The following is a 17,985-nucleotide window of genomic DNA, read 5'->3' on the forward strand; positions in this document are numbered from 1 at the left end:
AAATAAATACAGACCCCAGACTAGACCCCTAAATAAATACAGACCCCAGACCATACTCCTAAATAAATACAGACCCAAGACTAGACCCCTAAATGAATACAGACCCCAGACCAGACCCCTAATTCAATACAGACCACAGACCAGACCCCAAAATAATTACAGACCCCAAACCAGACCCCTAAATAAATACAGACCCCAGAGCAGACCCCTAAATCAATGCAGACCACAGACCAGACCCCTAAATAAATACAGACCCCCAGACCAGACTCCTAAATAAATACAGACCCAAGACTAGACCCCTAAATGAATACAGACCCCAGACCAGACGCCTAAATAAATACAGACCCCAGACCAGATCCCTAATTCAATGCAGACCACAGACCAGACCCCAAAATAATTACAGACCCCAAACTAGACCCCTAAATAAATACAGACCCCAGAGCAGACCCCTAAATCAATGCAGACCACAGACCAGACCCCTAAATAAATACAGACTCCAGACCAGACCCCTAAATATTTACAGACCCCAGACCAGAACCCTAAATAAATCCAGACCCCAGACTGGACCCCTAAATAAATACAGACCCCAGACTGGACACCTAAATAAATACAGACCCCAGACTAGACCCCTAAATGAATACAGACCCTAAACCAGAACCCTAAATAAATACAGACCCCAGAGCAGACTCCTAAATTAATGCAGACCACAGACTAGACCCCTAAATGAATACAGACCCAAGACTAGACCCCTAAATGAATACAGACCCTAAACCAGACCCCTAAATAAATACAAACCACAGAGCAGACCCCTAGATCAATGCAGACCACAGACCAGACCCCTAAATAAATACTGACACCAGACTCCTAAATAAATACAGACCCAAGACTAGACCCCTAAATGAATACAGACCCCAGACCAGACCCCTAAATAAATATAGACCCCAGACTAGACCCCTAAATAAATGCAGACCCCAAACCAGACAGCTAAATAAATACAGACCCCAGACCACACCCCTAAATATATGCAGTCCTTAGACCAGACCCCTAAATACAGACCCCAGACTAGATCCCTAAATAAATGCAGACACCAGACCAGACCCCTAAATAAATACAGACCCCAGACTGAACCCCTAAATAAATACAGACCCCAGACTAGACCCCTAATTGAATACAGACACCAAACCAGACCCCTAAATAAATACAGACCCAAGAGCAGACCCCTAAATAAATACAGACCCCAGACCAGATGCCTAAATAAATGCAGACCCCAGACCAGACGCCTAAATAAATGCAGACCCCAGACCGGACCCCTAAATAAATACAGACCCTAGACCAGACCCCAAAATAAATACAGACCCAAGACTAGACCCCTAAATGAACAGACCCCAGACCAGACACCTAAATCAATGCAGACCCCAGACCAGTCCCCTAAATAAATACAGACCCCAGACAAGACCCCTAAATAAATGCAGACCCAAGACTAGACCCCTAAATGAATACAGACCCCAGACTAGACCCCTAAATAAATACAGACCCCAGACTAGACCCCTAAATGAATACAGACCCCAGACTAGACCCATAAATAAATACAGACCCCAGACCAGACCCCTAAATAAATACAGACCACAGAAAAGACCCCTAAATGAATGCAGACCCCAGACTAGACCCCTAAATGAATACAGACCCCAGACAAGACCCCTAAATAAATAGACCCCGGACCGGACCCCTAAATAAATACAGACCCCAGACTAGACCCCTAAATAAATGCAAACCCCAGACTAGATCTCTAAATAAATACAGACCCCAGACCACACCCCTAAATAAATGCAGTCCTTAGACCAGACCCCTAAATACAGACCCCAGAGTAGACCCCTAAATGAATGCAGACCCCAGATTAGATACCTAAATAAATACAGACCCCAGACCAGACCCCAAAATAAATGCAGATCCCAGACCAGACCCCTAAATAAATACAGACCCAAGACTAGACCCCTAAATAAATACAGACCCCAGACCAGACCCCTAAATATTTAATGACCCCAGACCAGACCCCTAAATAAATTCAGACCCCAGACCAGACCCCTAAATAAATACAGACCCCATACTAGACCCCCAAATTAGTGCAGACCCCAGACCGGACACCAAAATGAATACAGACCCCAGACTAGACCCCTAAATGAATACAGACCCAAGAGCACACCCCTAAATAAATACAGACCCCAGACCAGATGCCTAAATAAATGCAGACCTCAGACCAGACGCCTAAATAAATGCAGACCCCAGACCGGACCCCTAAATAAATACAGACCCTAGACCAGACCCCAAAATAAATACAGATCCAAGACTAGACCCCTAAATGAACAGACCCCAGACCAGACACCTAAATCAATGCAGACCCCTAAATAAATACAGACCCCAGACAAGACCCCTAAATAAATGCAGACACAAGACTAGACCCCTAAATGAATACAGACCCCAGACTAGACCCCTAAATAAATACAGACCCCAGACTAGACCCCTAAATGAATACAGACCCCAGACTAGACCCATAAATAAATACAGACCCCAGACCAGACCCCTAAATAAATACAGACCACAGAAAAGACCCCTAAATGAATGCAGACCCCAGACTAGACCCCTAAATGAATGCAGACCCCAGACAAGACCCCTAAATAAATAGACCCCGGACCGAACCCCTAAATAAATACAGACCCCAGACTAGACCCCTAAATAAATGCAGACCCGGGACTAGATCTCTAAATAAATACAGACCCCAGACCACACCCCTAAATAAATGCAGTCCTTAGACCAGACCCCTAAATACAGACCCCAGAGTAGACCCCTAAATGAATGCAGACCCCAGATTAGATACCTAAATAAATACAGACCCCAGACAAGACCCCAAAATAAATGCAGATCCCAGACCAGACCCCTAAATAAATACAGACCCAAGACTAGACCCCTAAATAAATACAGACCCCAGACCAGACCCCTAAATATTTAATGACCCCAGACCAGACCCCTAAATAAATTCAGACCCCAGACCAGACCCCTAAATAAATACAGACCCCATACTAGACCCCCAAATTAGTGCAGACCCCAGACCGGACACCAAAATGAATACAGACCCCAGACTAGACCCCTAAATGAATACAGACCCCAAACCAGTCCCCTAAATTAATGCAGACTACAGACCAGACCCCTAAATAAATACAGACCACAGACCGGACCCCTAAATAAATACAGACCCCAGACTAGACCCTTAAATAAATGCAGACCCCAGACTAGACCTCTAAATAAATACAGACCCCAGACCACACCCCTAAAAATAAATGCAGACCTTAGACCAGACCCCTAAATAAATAAAGACCCCAGACCAGACCCCAAAATAATTACAGACCACAGACCTGACCCCTAAATGAATACAGACCCCAGACCTACACCTAAATAAATACAGACCCCAGACTGGACCCCAAAATGAATACAGACCACAGACCGGAATACTAAATAAATACAGACCCCAGACTAGACCCCTAAATGAATACAGACCCCAAACCAGACCCCTAAATAAATACAGACCACAGACCGGACCACTAAATAAATACAGACCCCAGACTAAATCTCTAAATAAATACAGACCCCAGACTAGATCCCTAAATAAATGCAGACACCAGACCAGACCCCTAAATAAATACAGACCCCAGACCAGACCTCTAAATCAATGCAGACCACAGACCAGACCCCAAAATAATTACAGACCCCAGACCAGATGCCTAAATAAATTCAGACCCCAGACCGGACCCCTAAATAAATACAGACCCCAGACTGGACCCCTAAATAAATACAGATCCAAGACTAGACCCCTAAACAAATACAGACCCTAGACTAGACCCCTAAATGAATACAGACCCCAGACCAGACCCCTAAATAAATACAGACCCCAGACCGGACCCCTAAATAAATACAGCCCCCAGACCAGACACCTAAATAAATACAGAACCAAGACTAGATCCCTAAATGAATACAGACCCCAGACCAGACCCCTAAATAAATACAGACCCCAGACCAGACCCCTAAATCAATGCAGACCACAGACCAGGCACCAAAATAATTACAGACCCCAAACCAGACCCCTAAATAAATACAGACCCCAGACTGGACCCCTAAATAAATACAGACCCCAGACTAGACCCCTAAATAAATGCAGACCCCTGACCGGACCCCTAATAAAATTCAGACCCCAGACTAGACCCCTAAATAAATAGACCCCAGACTAGACCCCCAAATTAATGCAGACCCCAGACCGGACCCCTAAATAAATACAGACCCCAGACTAGACCCCTAAATCAATGCAGACCACAGACCAGACCCCTAAATATTTACAGACCCCAGACCAGACCCCTAAATAAATAGAGACCCCAGACTGAACCCCTAAATAAATACAGACCCCAAACCAGAACCCTAAATAAATACAGTCCCCAGAGCAGACCCCTAAATTAATGCAGACCACAGACCAGACCCCTAAATAAATACAGACCCAAGACTAGACCCCTAAATAAATACAGACCCCAGACCAGACGCCTAAATAAATGCAGACCCCAGACCGAACCCCTAAATAAATACAGACACCAGACCAGACCCCTAAATAAATACAGACCCCAGACCAGACCCCTAAATAAATACAGACCCAAGACTAGACCCCTAAATAAATACAGACACCAAACCAGACCCCTAAATAATTTCAGACCCCAGAGCAGACTCCTAAATTAATGCAGACCCCAGACCAGACCCCTAAATAAATACAGACCCCAGACCAGACCCCTAAATACAGACCCAAGACTAGACCCCCTAAATTAATACAGACCACAGAGCAGACCCCTAAATCAATGCAGACCCCAGACCAGACTCCTAAATAAATGCAGACCTCAGACCGGACCCCTAAATATTTACAGACCCCAGACCAGACCCCTTAATAAATACAGACCCCAGACCAGACCCCTAAATAAATACAGACCCAAGACTAGACCCCTAAATGAACAGACCCAAGACCAGACCCCTAAATAAATACAGACCACAGAAAAGACCCCTAAATGAATGCAGACCCCAGACTAGACCCCTAAATGAATACAGACCCCAGACAAGACCCCTAAATAAATAGACCCCGGACCGGACCCCTAAATAAATACAGACCCCAGACTAGACACCTAAATAAATACAGACCCCAGACCACACCCCTAAATAAATGCAGTCCTTAGACCAGACCCCTAAATACAGACCCCAGAGTAGACCCCTAAATGAATGCAGACCCCAGATTAGATACCTAAATAAATACAGACCCCAGACCAGACCCCTAAATAAATGCAGATCCCAGACCAGACCCCTAAATAAATACAGACCCAAGACTAGACACCTAAATAAATACAGACCCCAGACCAGACCCCTAAATATTTAATGACCCCAGACCAGACCCCTAAATAAATTCAGACCCCAGACTAGACCCCTAAATAAATACAGACCCCATACTAGACCCCCAAATTAGTGCAGACCCCAGACCGGACACCTAAATGAATACAGACCCCAGACTAGACCCCTAAATGAATACAGACCCCAAACCAGTCCCCTAAATTAATGCAGACTACAGACCAGACCCCTAAATAAATACAGACCACAGACCGGACCCCTAAATAAATACAGACCCCAGACTAGACCTCTAAATAAATACAGACCACAGACCACACCCCTAAATAAATGCAGACCTTAGACAAGACCCCTAAATAAATACAGACCACAGACCTGACCCCTAAATGAATACAGACCCCAGACCTACACCTATAATAAATACAGACACCAGACTGGACCCCAAAATGAATACAGACCACAGACCGGACCACTAAATAAATACAGACCCCAGACTAGACCCCTAAATGAATACAAACCCCAAACCAGACCCCTAAATAAATACAGACCACAGACCGGACCACTAAATAAATACAGACCCCAGACTAAATCCCTAAATAAATGCAGACCCCAGACTAGATCTCTAAATAAATACAGACCCCAGACCACACCCCATATATATGCAGTCCTTAGACCAGACCCCTAAATACAGACCCCAGACTAGATCCCTAAATAAATGCAGACACCAGACCAGACCCCTAAATAAATACAGACCCCAGACCAGACCCCTAAATCAATGCAGACCACAGACCAGGCACCAAAATAATTACAGACCCCTAAATAAATACAGACCCCAGACTGGACCCCAAAATAAATACAGACCCCAGACTAGACCCCCAAATTAATGCAGACCCCAGACCGGACCCCTAAATAAATACAGACCCCAGACTAGACCCCTAAATCAATGCAGACCACAGACCAGACCCCTAAATATTTACAGACCCCAGACCAGACCCCTAAATAAATTCAGACCCCAGACTGGACCCCTAAATAAACACAGACCCCAGACTGAACCCCTAAATAAATACAGACCCCAGACTAGACACGTAATTTAATACAGACCCCAAACCAGACCCCTAAATAAATACAGACCCCAGAGCAGACCCCTAAATTAATGCAGACCACAGACCAGACCCCTAAATAAATACAGACCCAAGACTAGACCCCTAAATAAATACAGACCCCAGACGCCTAAATAAATGCAGACCCCAGACCGAACCCCTAAATAAATACAGACACCAGACCAGACCCCTAAATAAATACAGACCCCAGACCAGACCCCTAAATAAATACAGACCCAAGACTAGACCCCTAAATAAATACAGACACCAAACCAGACCCCTAAATAAATATAGACCCCAGAGCAGACTCCTAAATTAATGCAGACCCCAGACCAGACCCCTAAATAAATACAGACCACAGACCGGACCACTAAATAAATACAGACCCCAGACTAAATCCCTAAATAAATGCAGACCCCAGACTAGATCTCTAAATAAATACAGACCCCAGACCAGACCCCTAAATAAATACAGACCCAAGACTAGACCCCTAAATTAATACAGACCCCAAACCAGACCCCTAAATAAATACAGACCCAAGACTAGAACCCTAAATGAATGCAGACCCCTGACAAGACCGCTAAATAAATACAGACCCCAGACCAGACCCCTAAATCAATGCAGACCACAGACCAGGTACCAAAATAAATGCAGACCCCAGACTGGACCCCTAAATAAATACAGACCCCAGACTAGACCCCTAAATAAATGCAGACCCCTGACCGGACCCCTAATAAAATTCAGACCGCAGACTAGACCTCTAAATAAATAGACCCCAGACTAGACCCCCAAATTAATGCAGACCTCAGACCGGACCCCTAAATAAATACAGACCCCAGACTAGACCACTAAATAAATGCAGACCCCTGACAAGACCCCTAATAAAATTCAAACCCCAGACCAGACCCCTAAATAAATGCAGACCCAATACTAGACCCCTAAATAAATGCAGACCCAATACTAGACCCCTAAATAAATACAGACCCCAGACCAGACCCCTAAATAAATACAGACCCCAGACCAGACCCCTAAATCAATGCAGACCACAGACCAGGCACCAAAATAAATGCAGACCCCAGACTGGACCTCTAAATAAATACAGACCCCAGACTAGACCCCTAAATAAATGCAGACCCCTGACCGGACCCCTAATAAAATTCAGACCGCAGACTAGACCTCTAAATAAATAGACCCCAGACTAGACCCCCAAATTAATGCAGACCTCAGACCGGACCCCTAAATAAATACAGACCCCAGACTAGACCCCTAAAAAATGCAGACCCCTGACCGGAACCCTAATAAAATTCAAACCCCAGACCAGACCCCTAAATAAATGCAGACCCCAGACCAGACCCCTAAATAAATACAGACCCCATACTAGACCCCCAAATTAGTGCAGACTCCAGACCGGACACCTAAATTAATACAGACCCCAAACCAGACCCCTAAATAAATACAGACCAGACTAGACCCTTAAATAAATGCAGACCCCAGACTAGACCTCTAAATAAATACAGACCCCAGACCGCACTCCTAAATAAATGCAGACCTTAGACCAGACCCCTAAATAAATACAGACCCCAGACCAGACCCCAAAATAATTACAGACCACAGACCTGACCCCTAAATGAATACAGACCCCAGACCTACACCTAAATAAATACAGACCCCAGACTGGACCCCAAAATGAATACAGACCCTAGACAAGACCCCTAAATAAATGCAGACCCAATACTAGACCCCTAAATAAATGCAGACCCAATACTAGACCCCTAAATAAATACAGACCCCAGACCAGACCCCTAAATAAATACAGACCCCAGACCAGACCCCTAAATCAATGCAGACCACAGACCAGGCACCAAAATAAATGCAGACCCCAGACTGGACCTCTAAATAAATACAGACCCCAGACTAGACCCCTAAATAAATGCAGACCCCTGACCGGACCCCTAATAAAATTCAGACCGCAGACTAGACCTCTAAATAAATAGACCCCAGACTAGACCCCCAAATTAATGCAGACCTCAGACCGGACCCCTAAATAAATACAGACCCCAGACTAGACCCCTAAAAAATGCAGACCCCTGACCGGAACCCTAATAAAATTCAAACCCCAGACCAGACCCCTAAATAAATGCAGACCCCAGACCAGACCCCTAAATAAATACAGACCCCATACTAGACCCCCAAATTAGTGCAGACTCCAGACCGGACACCTAAATTAATACAGACCCCAAACCAGACCCCTAAATAAATACAGACCAGACTAGACCCTTAAATAAATGCAGACCCCAGACTAGACCTCTAAATAAATACAGACCCCAGACCGCACTCCTAAATAAATGCAGACCTTAGACCAGACCCCTAAATAAATACAGACCCCAGACCAGACCCCAAAATAATTACAGACCACAGACCTGACCCCTAAATGAATACAGACCCCAGACCTACACCTAAATAAATACAGACCCCAGACTGGACCCCAAAATGAATACAGACCCTAGACAAGACCCCTAAATAAATGCAGACCCTAGACCAGACCCCTAAATTAATACAGACCCCAAACCAGACCCCTAAATAAATACAGACCCCAGACCGGACCCCTAAATAAATGCAGACCCTAGACCAGACCCCTAAATACAGACCCAAGACTAGACCCCTAAATAAATGCAGACCCTAGACCAGACCCCTAAATAAATACAGACCCAAGACCAGACCGCTAAATGAATACAGACCACAGACCGGACCACTAAATAAATACAGACCTCAGACTAGACCCCTAAATAAATGCAGACCCCAGACCACACCCCTAAATATATGCAGTCCTTAGACCCGACACCTAAATACAGACCCCAGACAAGATCCCTAAATAAATACAGACCCAAGACTAGAGCACTAAATGAATACAGAACCCAAACCAGACCCCTAAATAAATACAGACCCCAGAGCACACCCCTAAATGAATGCAGACCACAGACTAGACCCGTAATGAATACAGACCCCAGAACAGACCCCTAAATAAATTAGACCCCAGACTAGACCCCTAAATAAATGCAGACCCCAGACCAGACCACTAAATAAATAGACCATGGACCAGACCCCTAAATAAATGCGGACCCCTAAATAAATACAGAACCCAGACTAGACCACTTAATAAATGCAGACCCTAGACCAGACCCCTTAATAAATACAGCCCCAAGACTAGAGCACTAAATGAATACAGACCCCAGACCAGACTCCTAAATAAATACAGACCACAGACTGAACCCCTAAATGAATACAGACCCCAAACCAGACCCATAAAATTAATGCAGACTACAGACCAGACCCCTAAATAAATACAGACCCAAGACTAGACCCCTAAATGAATAAAGACCCCAAACCAGACCCCTAAATAAATACAGACCCCAGACCAGACCCCTAAATAAATTCAGACCCCAGACCAGACTCCTAAATGAATGCAGACCCCAGACCAGACTCCTAAATAAATACAGACCCCAGACCAGACACCTAAATGAATACAGACCCCTAAATAATTACAGACCCCAGACCGAACGCCTAAATAAATACAGACCCCAGACTAGACTCCTAAATAAATACAGACCCCAGACCAGACTCCTAAATGAATGCAGACCCCAGACCAGACTCCTAAATAAATACAGACCCCAGACCAGACCCCTAAATGAATACAGACCCCTAAATAATTACAGACCCCAGACCAGACGCCTAAATAAATTCAGACCCCAGACCGGACCCCTAAATAAATACAAACCCCAGACTGGACCCCTAAATTAATGCAGACCATGTACCAGACCCCTAAATCAATGCAGACCCTAGACCAGACCCCTAAATAAATACAGACCCCAGACCAGACCCCCAAATTAATGCAGACCCCAGACCGGACCCCTAAATAAATACAGACCCCAGACCACACCCCTAAATAAATGCAGAGCCCAGAGTAGACCCCTAAATGAATGCAGACCCCAGACTAGATCCCTAAATAAATGCAGACCCTAGACCGGTCCACTAAATAAATACAGACCCAAGACCAGACCCCTAAATGAATACAGACCCCAGACAAGACCCCTAAATCAATGCAGACCACAGACCCCTAAATATTTAATGACTTCAGACCAGACCCCTAAATAAATTCAGACCCCAGACCAGACCCCTAAATAAAAACAGACCCCAGACTAGACCCCTTAATAAATACAGACCCCAGACCAGACCCCCAAATTAATGCAGACCACGTACCTGACGCCTAAATAAATACAGACCCCAGACTAGACTCCTAAATAAATACAGACCCCAGACCAGACTCCTAAATGAATGCAGACCCCAGACCAGACTCCTAAATAAATACAGACCCCAGACCAGACCCCTAAATGAATACAGACCCCTAAATAATTACAGACCCCAGACCAGACGCCTAAATAAATTCAGACCCCAGACCGGACCCCTAAATAAATACAAACCCCAGACTGGACCCCTAAATTAATGCAGACCATGTACCAGACCCCTAAATCAATGCAGACCCTAGACCAGACCCCTAAATAAATACAGACCCCAGACCAGACCCCCAAATTAATGCAGACCCCAGACCGGACCCCTAAATAAATGCAGACCCTAGACCAGACCCCTAAATAAATACAGACCCAGGAAAAGAGTACTAAAAGAATACAGAACTCAGACCAGACCCCTAAATAAATACAGACCCCAGACCAGACCCCCAAATTAATTCAGACCCCAGACCGGAACCCTAAATGAATACAGACCCCAGACTAGACCACTAAATAAATACAGACCACAGACTAGATCCCTAAATAAATACAGACCACAGACTAGACCCATAAATAAATGCAGACCCTAGACCAGACCCCTAAATAAAAACAGACCCCAGACCAGACCCCCAAATTAATTCAGACCCCAGACCGGAACCCTAAATGAATACAGACCCCAGACTAGACCACTAAATAAATACAGACCACAGACTAGATCCCTAAATAAATACAGACCACAGACTAGACCCATAAATAAATGCAGACCCTAGACCAGACCCCTAAATAAAAACAGACCCCAGACCAGACCCCCAAATTAATTCAGACCCCAGACCGGAACCCTAAATGAATACAGACCCCAGACTAGACCACTAAATAAATACAGACCACAGACTAGATCCCTAAATAAATACAGACCCCAGAACAAACCCATAAATAAATACAGACCCCAGACCAGACCCCTAAATAAATACAGACCCCAGACCAGACACCTAAATAAATGCAGACCCCAGACCAGACCCCTATATCAATGGAGACCACAGACCAGTCCCCTAAATAAATACAGACCCCACACCAGACCCCTAAATAAATACAGACCCCAGACCAGACCCCTAAATAAATACAGACCCCTGACCGGACCCCTAAATAAATGCAGACCCCAGACTGGACCCCTAAATAAATACAGACCCCAGACCAGACCCCCAAATTAATGCAGACCATGTACCGGACGCCTAAATAAATACAGACCCAAGACTAGAGCACTAAATAAATGCAGACCCCAGACCAGACCCCCAAATAATTACAGACTCCAGACCAGACGCCTAAATAATTACAGACCACAGACCAGACCCCCAAATAATTACAGACTCCAGACCAGACGCCTAAATAAATTCAGACCCCTGACCGGACCCCTAAATAAATGCAGACCCCAGACTGGACCCCCAAATTAATGCAGACCATGTACCGGACGCCTAAATAAATACAGACCCAAGACTAGAGCACTAAATAAATGCAGACCCCAGACCAGACACCTAAATAAATACAGACCCCAGATCAGACCCCTTAATAAATACAGATCCCAGACCAGACCCCTAAATAAATGCAGACCCCAGACCAAACCCCTAAATAAATACAGACCCCAGACCAGACCCCTAAATAATTACAGACCCCAGACCAGACCCCTAAATAATTACAGACCCCAGACCAGACCCATAAATAAATACAGACCACAGACTGGACCCCTAAATAAATAGACCCCTAACTAAATACAGACCCCAGACCAGACCCCTAAATAACTACAGACCCCAGACCCGACCCCTAAATAAATACAGACCCCAGACCACTTCCCTAAATAAATACAGATCACAGACCAGACCCCTAAATAAATACAGACCCCAGACCAGACCCCTAAATACAGACCCCAGACTGGACCCCTAAATAAATAGACCCCAGACTAGAACCCTAAATAAATGCAGACCCCAGACCAGACCCCTAAATAAATGCTGACCCCAGACCGGACCACTAAATAAATACAGACCCTAGACTAGACTACTAAATAAATACAGACCCCAGACCAGACCCCTAAATTAATGCAGGCCACAGACCAGACCACTAAATAATTACAGACCCCTGACCAGACCCCTAAATAATTACAGACCCCAGACCAGACCCCTAAATAATTACAGACCCCAGACCAGACCCATAAATAAATACAGACCACAGACTGGACCCCTAAATAAATAGACCCCTAACTAAATACAGACCCCAGACCAGACCCCTAAATAACTACAGACCCCAGACCCGACCCCTAAATAAATACAGACCCCAGACCACTTCCCTAAATAAATACAGACTAGACTACTAAATAAATACAGACCCCAGACCAGACCCCTAAATCAATGCAGGCCACAGACCAGACCACTAAATAATTACAGACCCCTGACCAGACCCCTAAATAAATACAGACCCCAGACCAAACCCCTAAATACAGACCCCAGAACGGACCCCTAAATAAATACAGACCCCAGACCGGACACCTAAATACAGACCCAAGACTAGACCCCTAAATAAATGCAGTCCCCAGACCACACCCCTAAATAAATACAGACCCCAGAAAAGACCCCTAAAAAAATGCAGACCCCCAGACCAGACCCCTAAATAAATACAGACCCCAGACCAGACCCCTAAATAAATACAGACCCCAGACCAGACCCCTGAATAAATACAGACCCCAGACCAGGCCCCTAAATAAATGCAGACCCCAGACCAGACCCCTAATCAATGGAGACCACATACCAGTCTCCTAAATAAATACAGACCCCAGACTAGACCCCTAAATAAATACAGACCCCAGACCCCTAAATAAATACAGACCCCAGACCAGACCCCTAAATAAATACAGACCCCTAAATATAAACCCAGATTCTATATTGTGGATGAAAAGGGTTTTGCCAATAACCTGAGCAAATAACCGTTGTTTATCTCTACTGTAGGAGTGGCATGTATTGCTACTGTGTTCTGCAGACCCCTGACCAGGCCATAAGAAACCCTGGTTGGGAAACACAGCTCTGGACACTAGACTGGCACTCATGATGCCCACATCAGACATAGCAGAGCAGGTTACTGCCAGGCAGGTGCCACCTGAGGATTCCATGACCTCTGACATCACGTGACCTGCACACGACCAACTGCCGTTTACTTTCAACTGTCGACGGCAGCGATCGGACTGAAGTCTACAGGTAGGACGATATTGGTGAAAATGGCGTCCAATGGACATGGAGAAGACGAAGAGAAGCGAGAAGAGGAGAAGAGGAAGAGGGAGGAGGACAGCGTCACCGGATTCAAGAAGATGACGAAGAAGAGGAGAGGAGCCAAGGACAGAGGATTGGAGGATGAGGAGCCAAGACCTGGGAGCAGCCAAGACCCTGGAACATCCAGCCCCTATGCCAGGCTTACCATCAGCCGCTTCACCATCCACCAGGTCCTGGGTAGGGGCAGCTTTGGCAAAGTGAGTAGAATATCTAAATATTTCATTTTATAGGGTGGTAAACCTAAAGTTGACCTTTTATCTCCATCAATTGTTCTCTGTTGTCACCATGTTATGCTAGATGGATGATGGGTGTAGTGTTCTCCTATGGGATGCCTAATAGGACATCCAGAAGTATTCCTGCCCCCATAACCACTACTTTAGTTTTTCATTTTAGTATTTTTCTGTCGACATATGAGAGATTTTGATTTTTGGGGGCACGAGTTGTCGTTTTTAATGGCTCCATTCAATGTTCCATATCATTTACTGGGAACATTGTAAAAGGCTGTTTTTTTTTAGGTGAAATAGCAAAAAAAAAAAAAACAGCAATTCCTCCATTGGTTTAATAATTTGGCTTTTATGGTGTTAACTAAGTGGTAAAAATGACACGTTACCTTTATTCTGCGGGTCAGTACAATAACGGGGATACCAAAATTATATTGGTTTATTTTTTATACTTTTTATCCAATAAAAACAATTTGTAAAGAAATTAATTTGGTGTGTCTCCATATTCTGAAACCCAGAATTTTTTTTATTTTCCTGTTGATGGGGCGGTGTGAGGACTTCTTTTTTGTGGGGCGAGCTGTACTGTTTATTGGTACTATTTTGGGTTACATAAAACTTTTAATCACTTTTTAACTTTTTATTCCATTTTTCGAGGAGCTAAACAAAACGAAACAGAAAAAAGTTTATTTATTTATTTTGACTGCAATATTTATGTATCGCTTGAATTGTTCTTTTAGCCTCCCCCTATTAAGCTTAGTAGGAGGACCAAGTTGGCAGACCTTGGGGTCTCCATTAGGCCCCCTGGCTGCCATGACAACTATCTACACACTGTGATCGCGCTGCGGGTAGGGGTGATGGGGTGACAGCGGGAGCTTACCTCTATTTAACTGTTTAGATGCCACGGTCGCTATTATAGCGTATGATCCTGCTCCATACTACCCCCACCAACTAAGATAATTATGTCAAATGTGGGTAAGGCGTGAAGACCTCTCCATACAGGACCCAACAGCAGACACTGCATTATGCTGGGAGCTCAGCTTTGTTCTGCTGTAGAGTCCTGGGCACTACCCGACTGACCCACCTCTCTGTCCACCCCTGTTCCTTCTTCTTCTCATGAGGAATCTCCATTTGTTTTCCTCAGGTGGTCCTGGCATCAGTCCCCGGCCGAAACACCTACATGGCCGTAAAAATGATCACCAAACGGGACAATACGGACGAAATTATGAGAGAGCGGCGGATACTCCTAGCGGCCAGACACTGCCCGTTCCTATGCCACCTCTATGCCGCACATCAATCTGAGGAGCGGGCATTTTTTATCACGGAGTATCTGTCCGGTGGCAGCCTGGAGGCTTTGATCAGGATGTGCGGCTGCTTGAACATCGGCAACGTAAGGCGAGTAAATAATCAGGAGACTTAGGGGGGTGGAAAGAAGAAAAGATGAGGGGGGAGGTCAGATGAAGGATAATACAGAGAATGCAGAATACAGGCTGCCATAATCAGCGCCTCCTCTCTGCTAGAGACCGCACACACTCCATCATAACATGATATTAGGGAATTGATAGAGGAAGATTTCATGACATTGAGACTCCGCTCTGTTCTCCCCATCAGATTCTACACAGCAGAGATGATATGTGGCCTCCAGTTCCTCCATGGACACAACATCGTCCACCGGTAAGCAGAACTTCCCCCTTCTTTCATTCTCCTTTACATGCTGGAAACAGTGCACCCAGCTTTCCTACACTCCTGAATGGCTATTCTGCTTGGTGGTGAAATGACCCATCCCCCGTCTCCTGGATCACTGGGCGGATTTGTCATTCTCTCGTCTTATTTCTTTGCAGAGATCTAAAGCCGGAGAATATAATGTTGGATGCAGATGGCCACGTCCGTATCATCGACCTGGGATTGGCCCAAGATGGCGTCACCGCCTCCAATAAGATCCGTGGAGTGACGGGAACGTTGCATTACATGGCCCCCGAGGTGCTTCTTAGAAAAAAATACGGCACCGCAGTTGACTGGTGGAGCCTGGGGATTGTGGTGTCCAGGATGGCAGCAGGACGCTCCCCATTTTACAACGGCCCCGTCAGGCAAATGGCTATCAAAGCCATCACCACCGCGAAGCCTAAATTTCCAACTTGGCTTAATCCTGACGTGAAACATCTGACCAAGAGACTGGTCCGTAAAAATTCTAAGAGGCGCCTCGGTGTGTGCGGGAACATCAGAGAGCATCCATTCTTCTCCACCATCGGCTGGGAGGAACTGCAGGAGAGGAGGGCACAGCCACCATTTACACCATTTGTGCCCGTTCTGGAGAACCAACATCTGAAGTGGCCAGAGAATAACAAAGCCCTTCACCCCTTGGCCGGGTTCAGCTTCATGTCACCAAGCTGGAACCAATAAGATCTCAGGACAAGGGCCCAGAACTTCATGCCTCCTGACCCGCGCCTCAAGTCTCTGCTGCTGTATGTTACCTCGGCTGCCCAGACCATCATCTCTCTCCTTACCATCTTCATGCCACACCTCTGCCATCTTGCTGCTGCACCAGAGCCTTGACTTGCCATCCTCCAATCCCGGGCAGGCATCTGACATCACTCCAGCCTGAAGATCCTCTACACCCCCCAGGAGCGGCCTGTGCTTAGTTTCCATCTGGGGAGATCAGGAATAATAGCCGCATGTTGTAGTCCTGGGGCCGGAGCGGCCATTATACCTGATCTCACCTCAGCACAGGCCAGGTAAGTAATGCACCCACATCACCCACATCACCCACATCACTCACATCACCCCACTATATAATAAGTATAGACACCACACTACATGATAAGTATAGACACCCGCATATAGACACATAGTACATTTAGATTAGACTTTAGCCTTTGATCCTGGGATTATTCTGATCGCCATATTTGGGGTCAGGAAGGAATTTTCCCCCCTTAATATGAGGACAATTGGCTCATTCCTCACAGGGGGTTTTCGCCTTCCTCTTGATCAACACGGCCTTAAATAGGTTTAGGATGATAGAGTAATAAGTAGTAACACACATAAGTGACATAATATAAATATAGAAAATAATTTAAAATAATTCTTAATTTAATACAATTTATAGTTTACACATAAATAAATACAGCAGTTCATTAAAAATAATAATATAAAAAATGAATAATTTTCCCCTAGTCTTTCCCCATATTACACGTTACACTTCAGCCTTTGATCCTGGGATTTATGCCGATCGCCATATTTGGGGTCAGGAAGGAATTTCCCCCCCTAATATGAGGACAATTGGCTCATTCCTCACAGGGGGTTTTCGCCTTCCTCTGGATCAACACGGCCTTTAGATAGGTTTAGTATAATAGATAAATAGATGACACATACATATACACAGTATATAATAATAGTAGTCTTAATACTTCTAGAATAATCTCCTAATAATAAAATATAACCTTCCCTTATCTGTAAATAAAACTTTCCTTTTACCCCCTACATCTTTGTGCTTGTTTTTATTCCCATTGGACTTCTGTGTAGTTTATGTTGTCCGAGCTCTGAGACCCCCACCAATCACTAGAACGAAGCAGCTGAAGGTCTCGTGTGAGCGCTCAGCCGCTTCCTGTCTGTTCAGCTTTTTCCGGAAAAATGTATCGGCTCATAGACTTTCTATTGAGTC

At 45.1% G+C, this 17,985-nt stretch overlaps 2 protein-coding genes across 3 annotated transcripts in view; one reads left to right on the plus strand and one right to left on the minus strand.

The window, feature by feature from the left end:
- Window positions 1-17,797, plus strand: part of LOC142698100 (protein kinase C delta type-like) — a 35,465-nt gene extending 17,668 nt beyond the window's left edge. Inside the window, exons 1-3 of one of the 2 annotated variants that reach the window (XM_075847786.1) lie at window positions 13,840-14,306; window positions 15,472-16,001; window positions 16,169-17,797. In XM_075847786.1, coding sequence (XP_075703901.1) covers window positions 15,904-16,001; window positions 16,169-16,727 — 657 coding nt within the window. In that variant the 5' untranslated portion in view covers window positions 13,840-14,306; window positions 15,472-15,903 and the 3' untranslated portion in view covers window positions 16,728-17,797. Of the gene's footprint in view, window positions 1-13,839; window positions 14,307-15,471; window positions 16,002-16,168 lie in introns of those variants that run through there. The other variant, XM_075847785.1, reaches the window with a different exon arrangement.
- LOC142698101 (protein kinase C delta type-like) overlaps window positions 1-17,985 on the minus strand; it is a 152,188-nt gene that overhangs the window by 106,728 nt on the left and 27,475 nt on the right. The window lies entirely within an intron of this gene.

This window comes from Rhinoderma darwinii (genome assembly GCF_050947455.1).
Source record: "Rhinoderma darwinii isolate aRhiDar2 chromosome 12 unlocalized genomic scaffold, aRhiDar2.hap1 SUPER_12_unloc_10, whole genome shotgun sequence".
Taxonomy (NCBI): domain Eukaryota; kingdom Metazoa; phylum Chordata; class Amphibia; order Anura; family Rhinodermatidae; genus Rhinoderma; species Rhinoderma darwinii.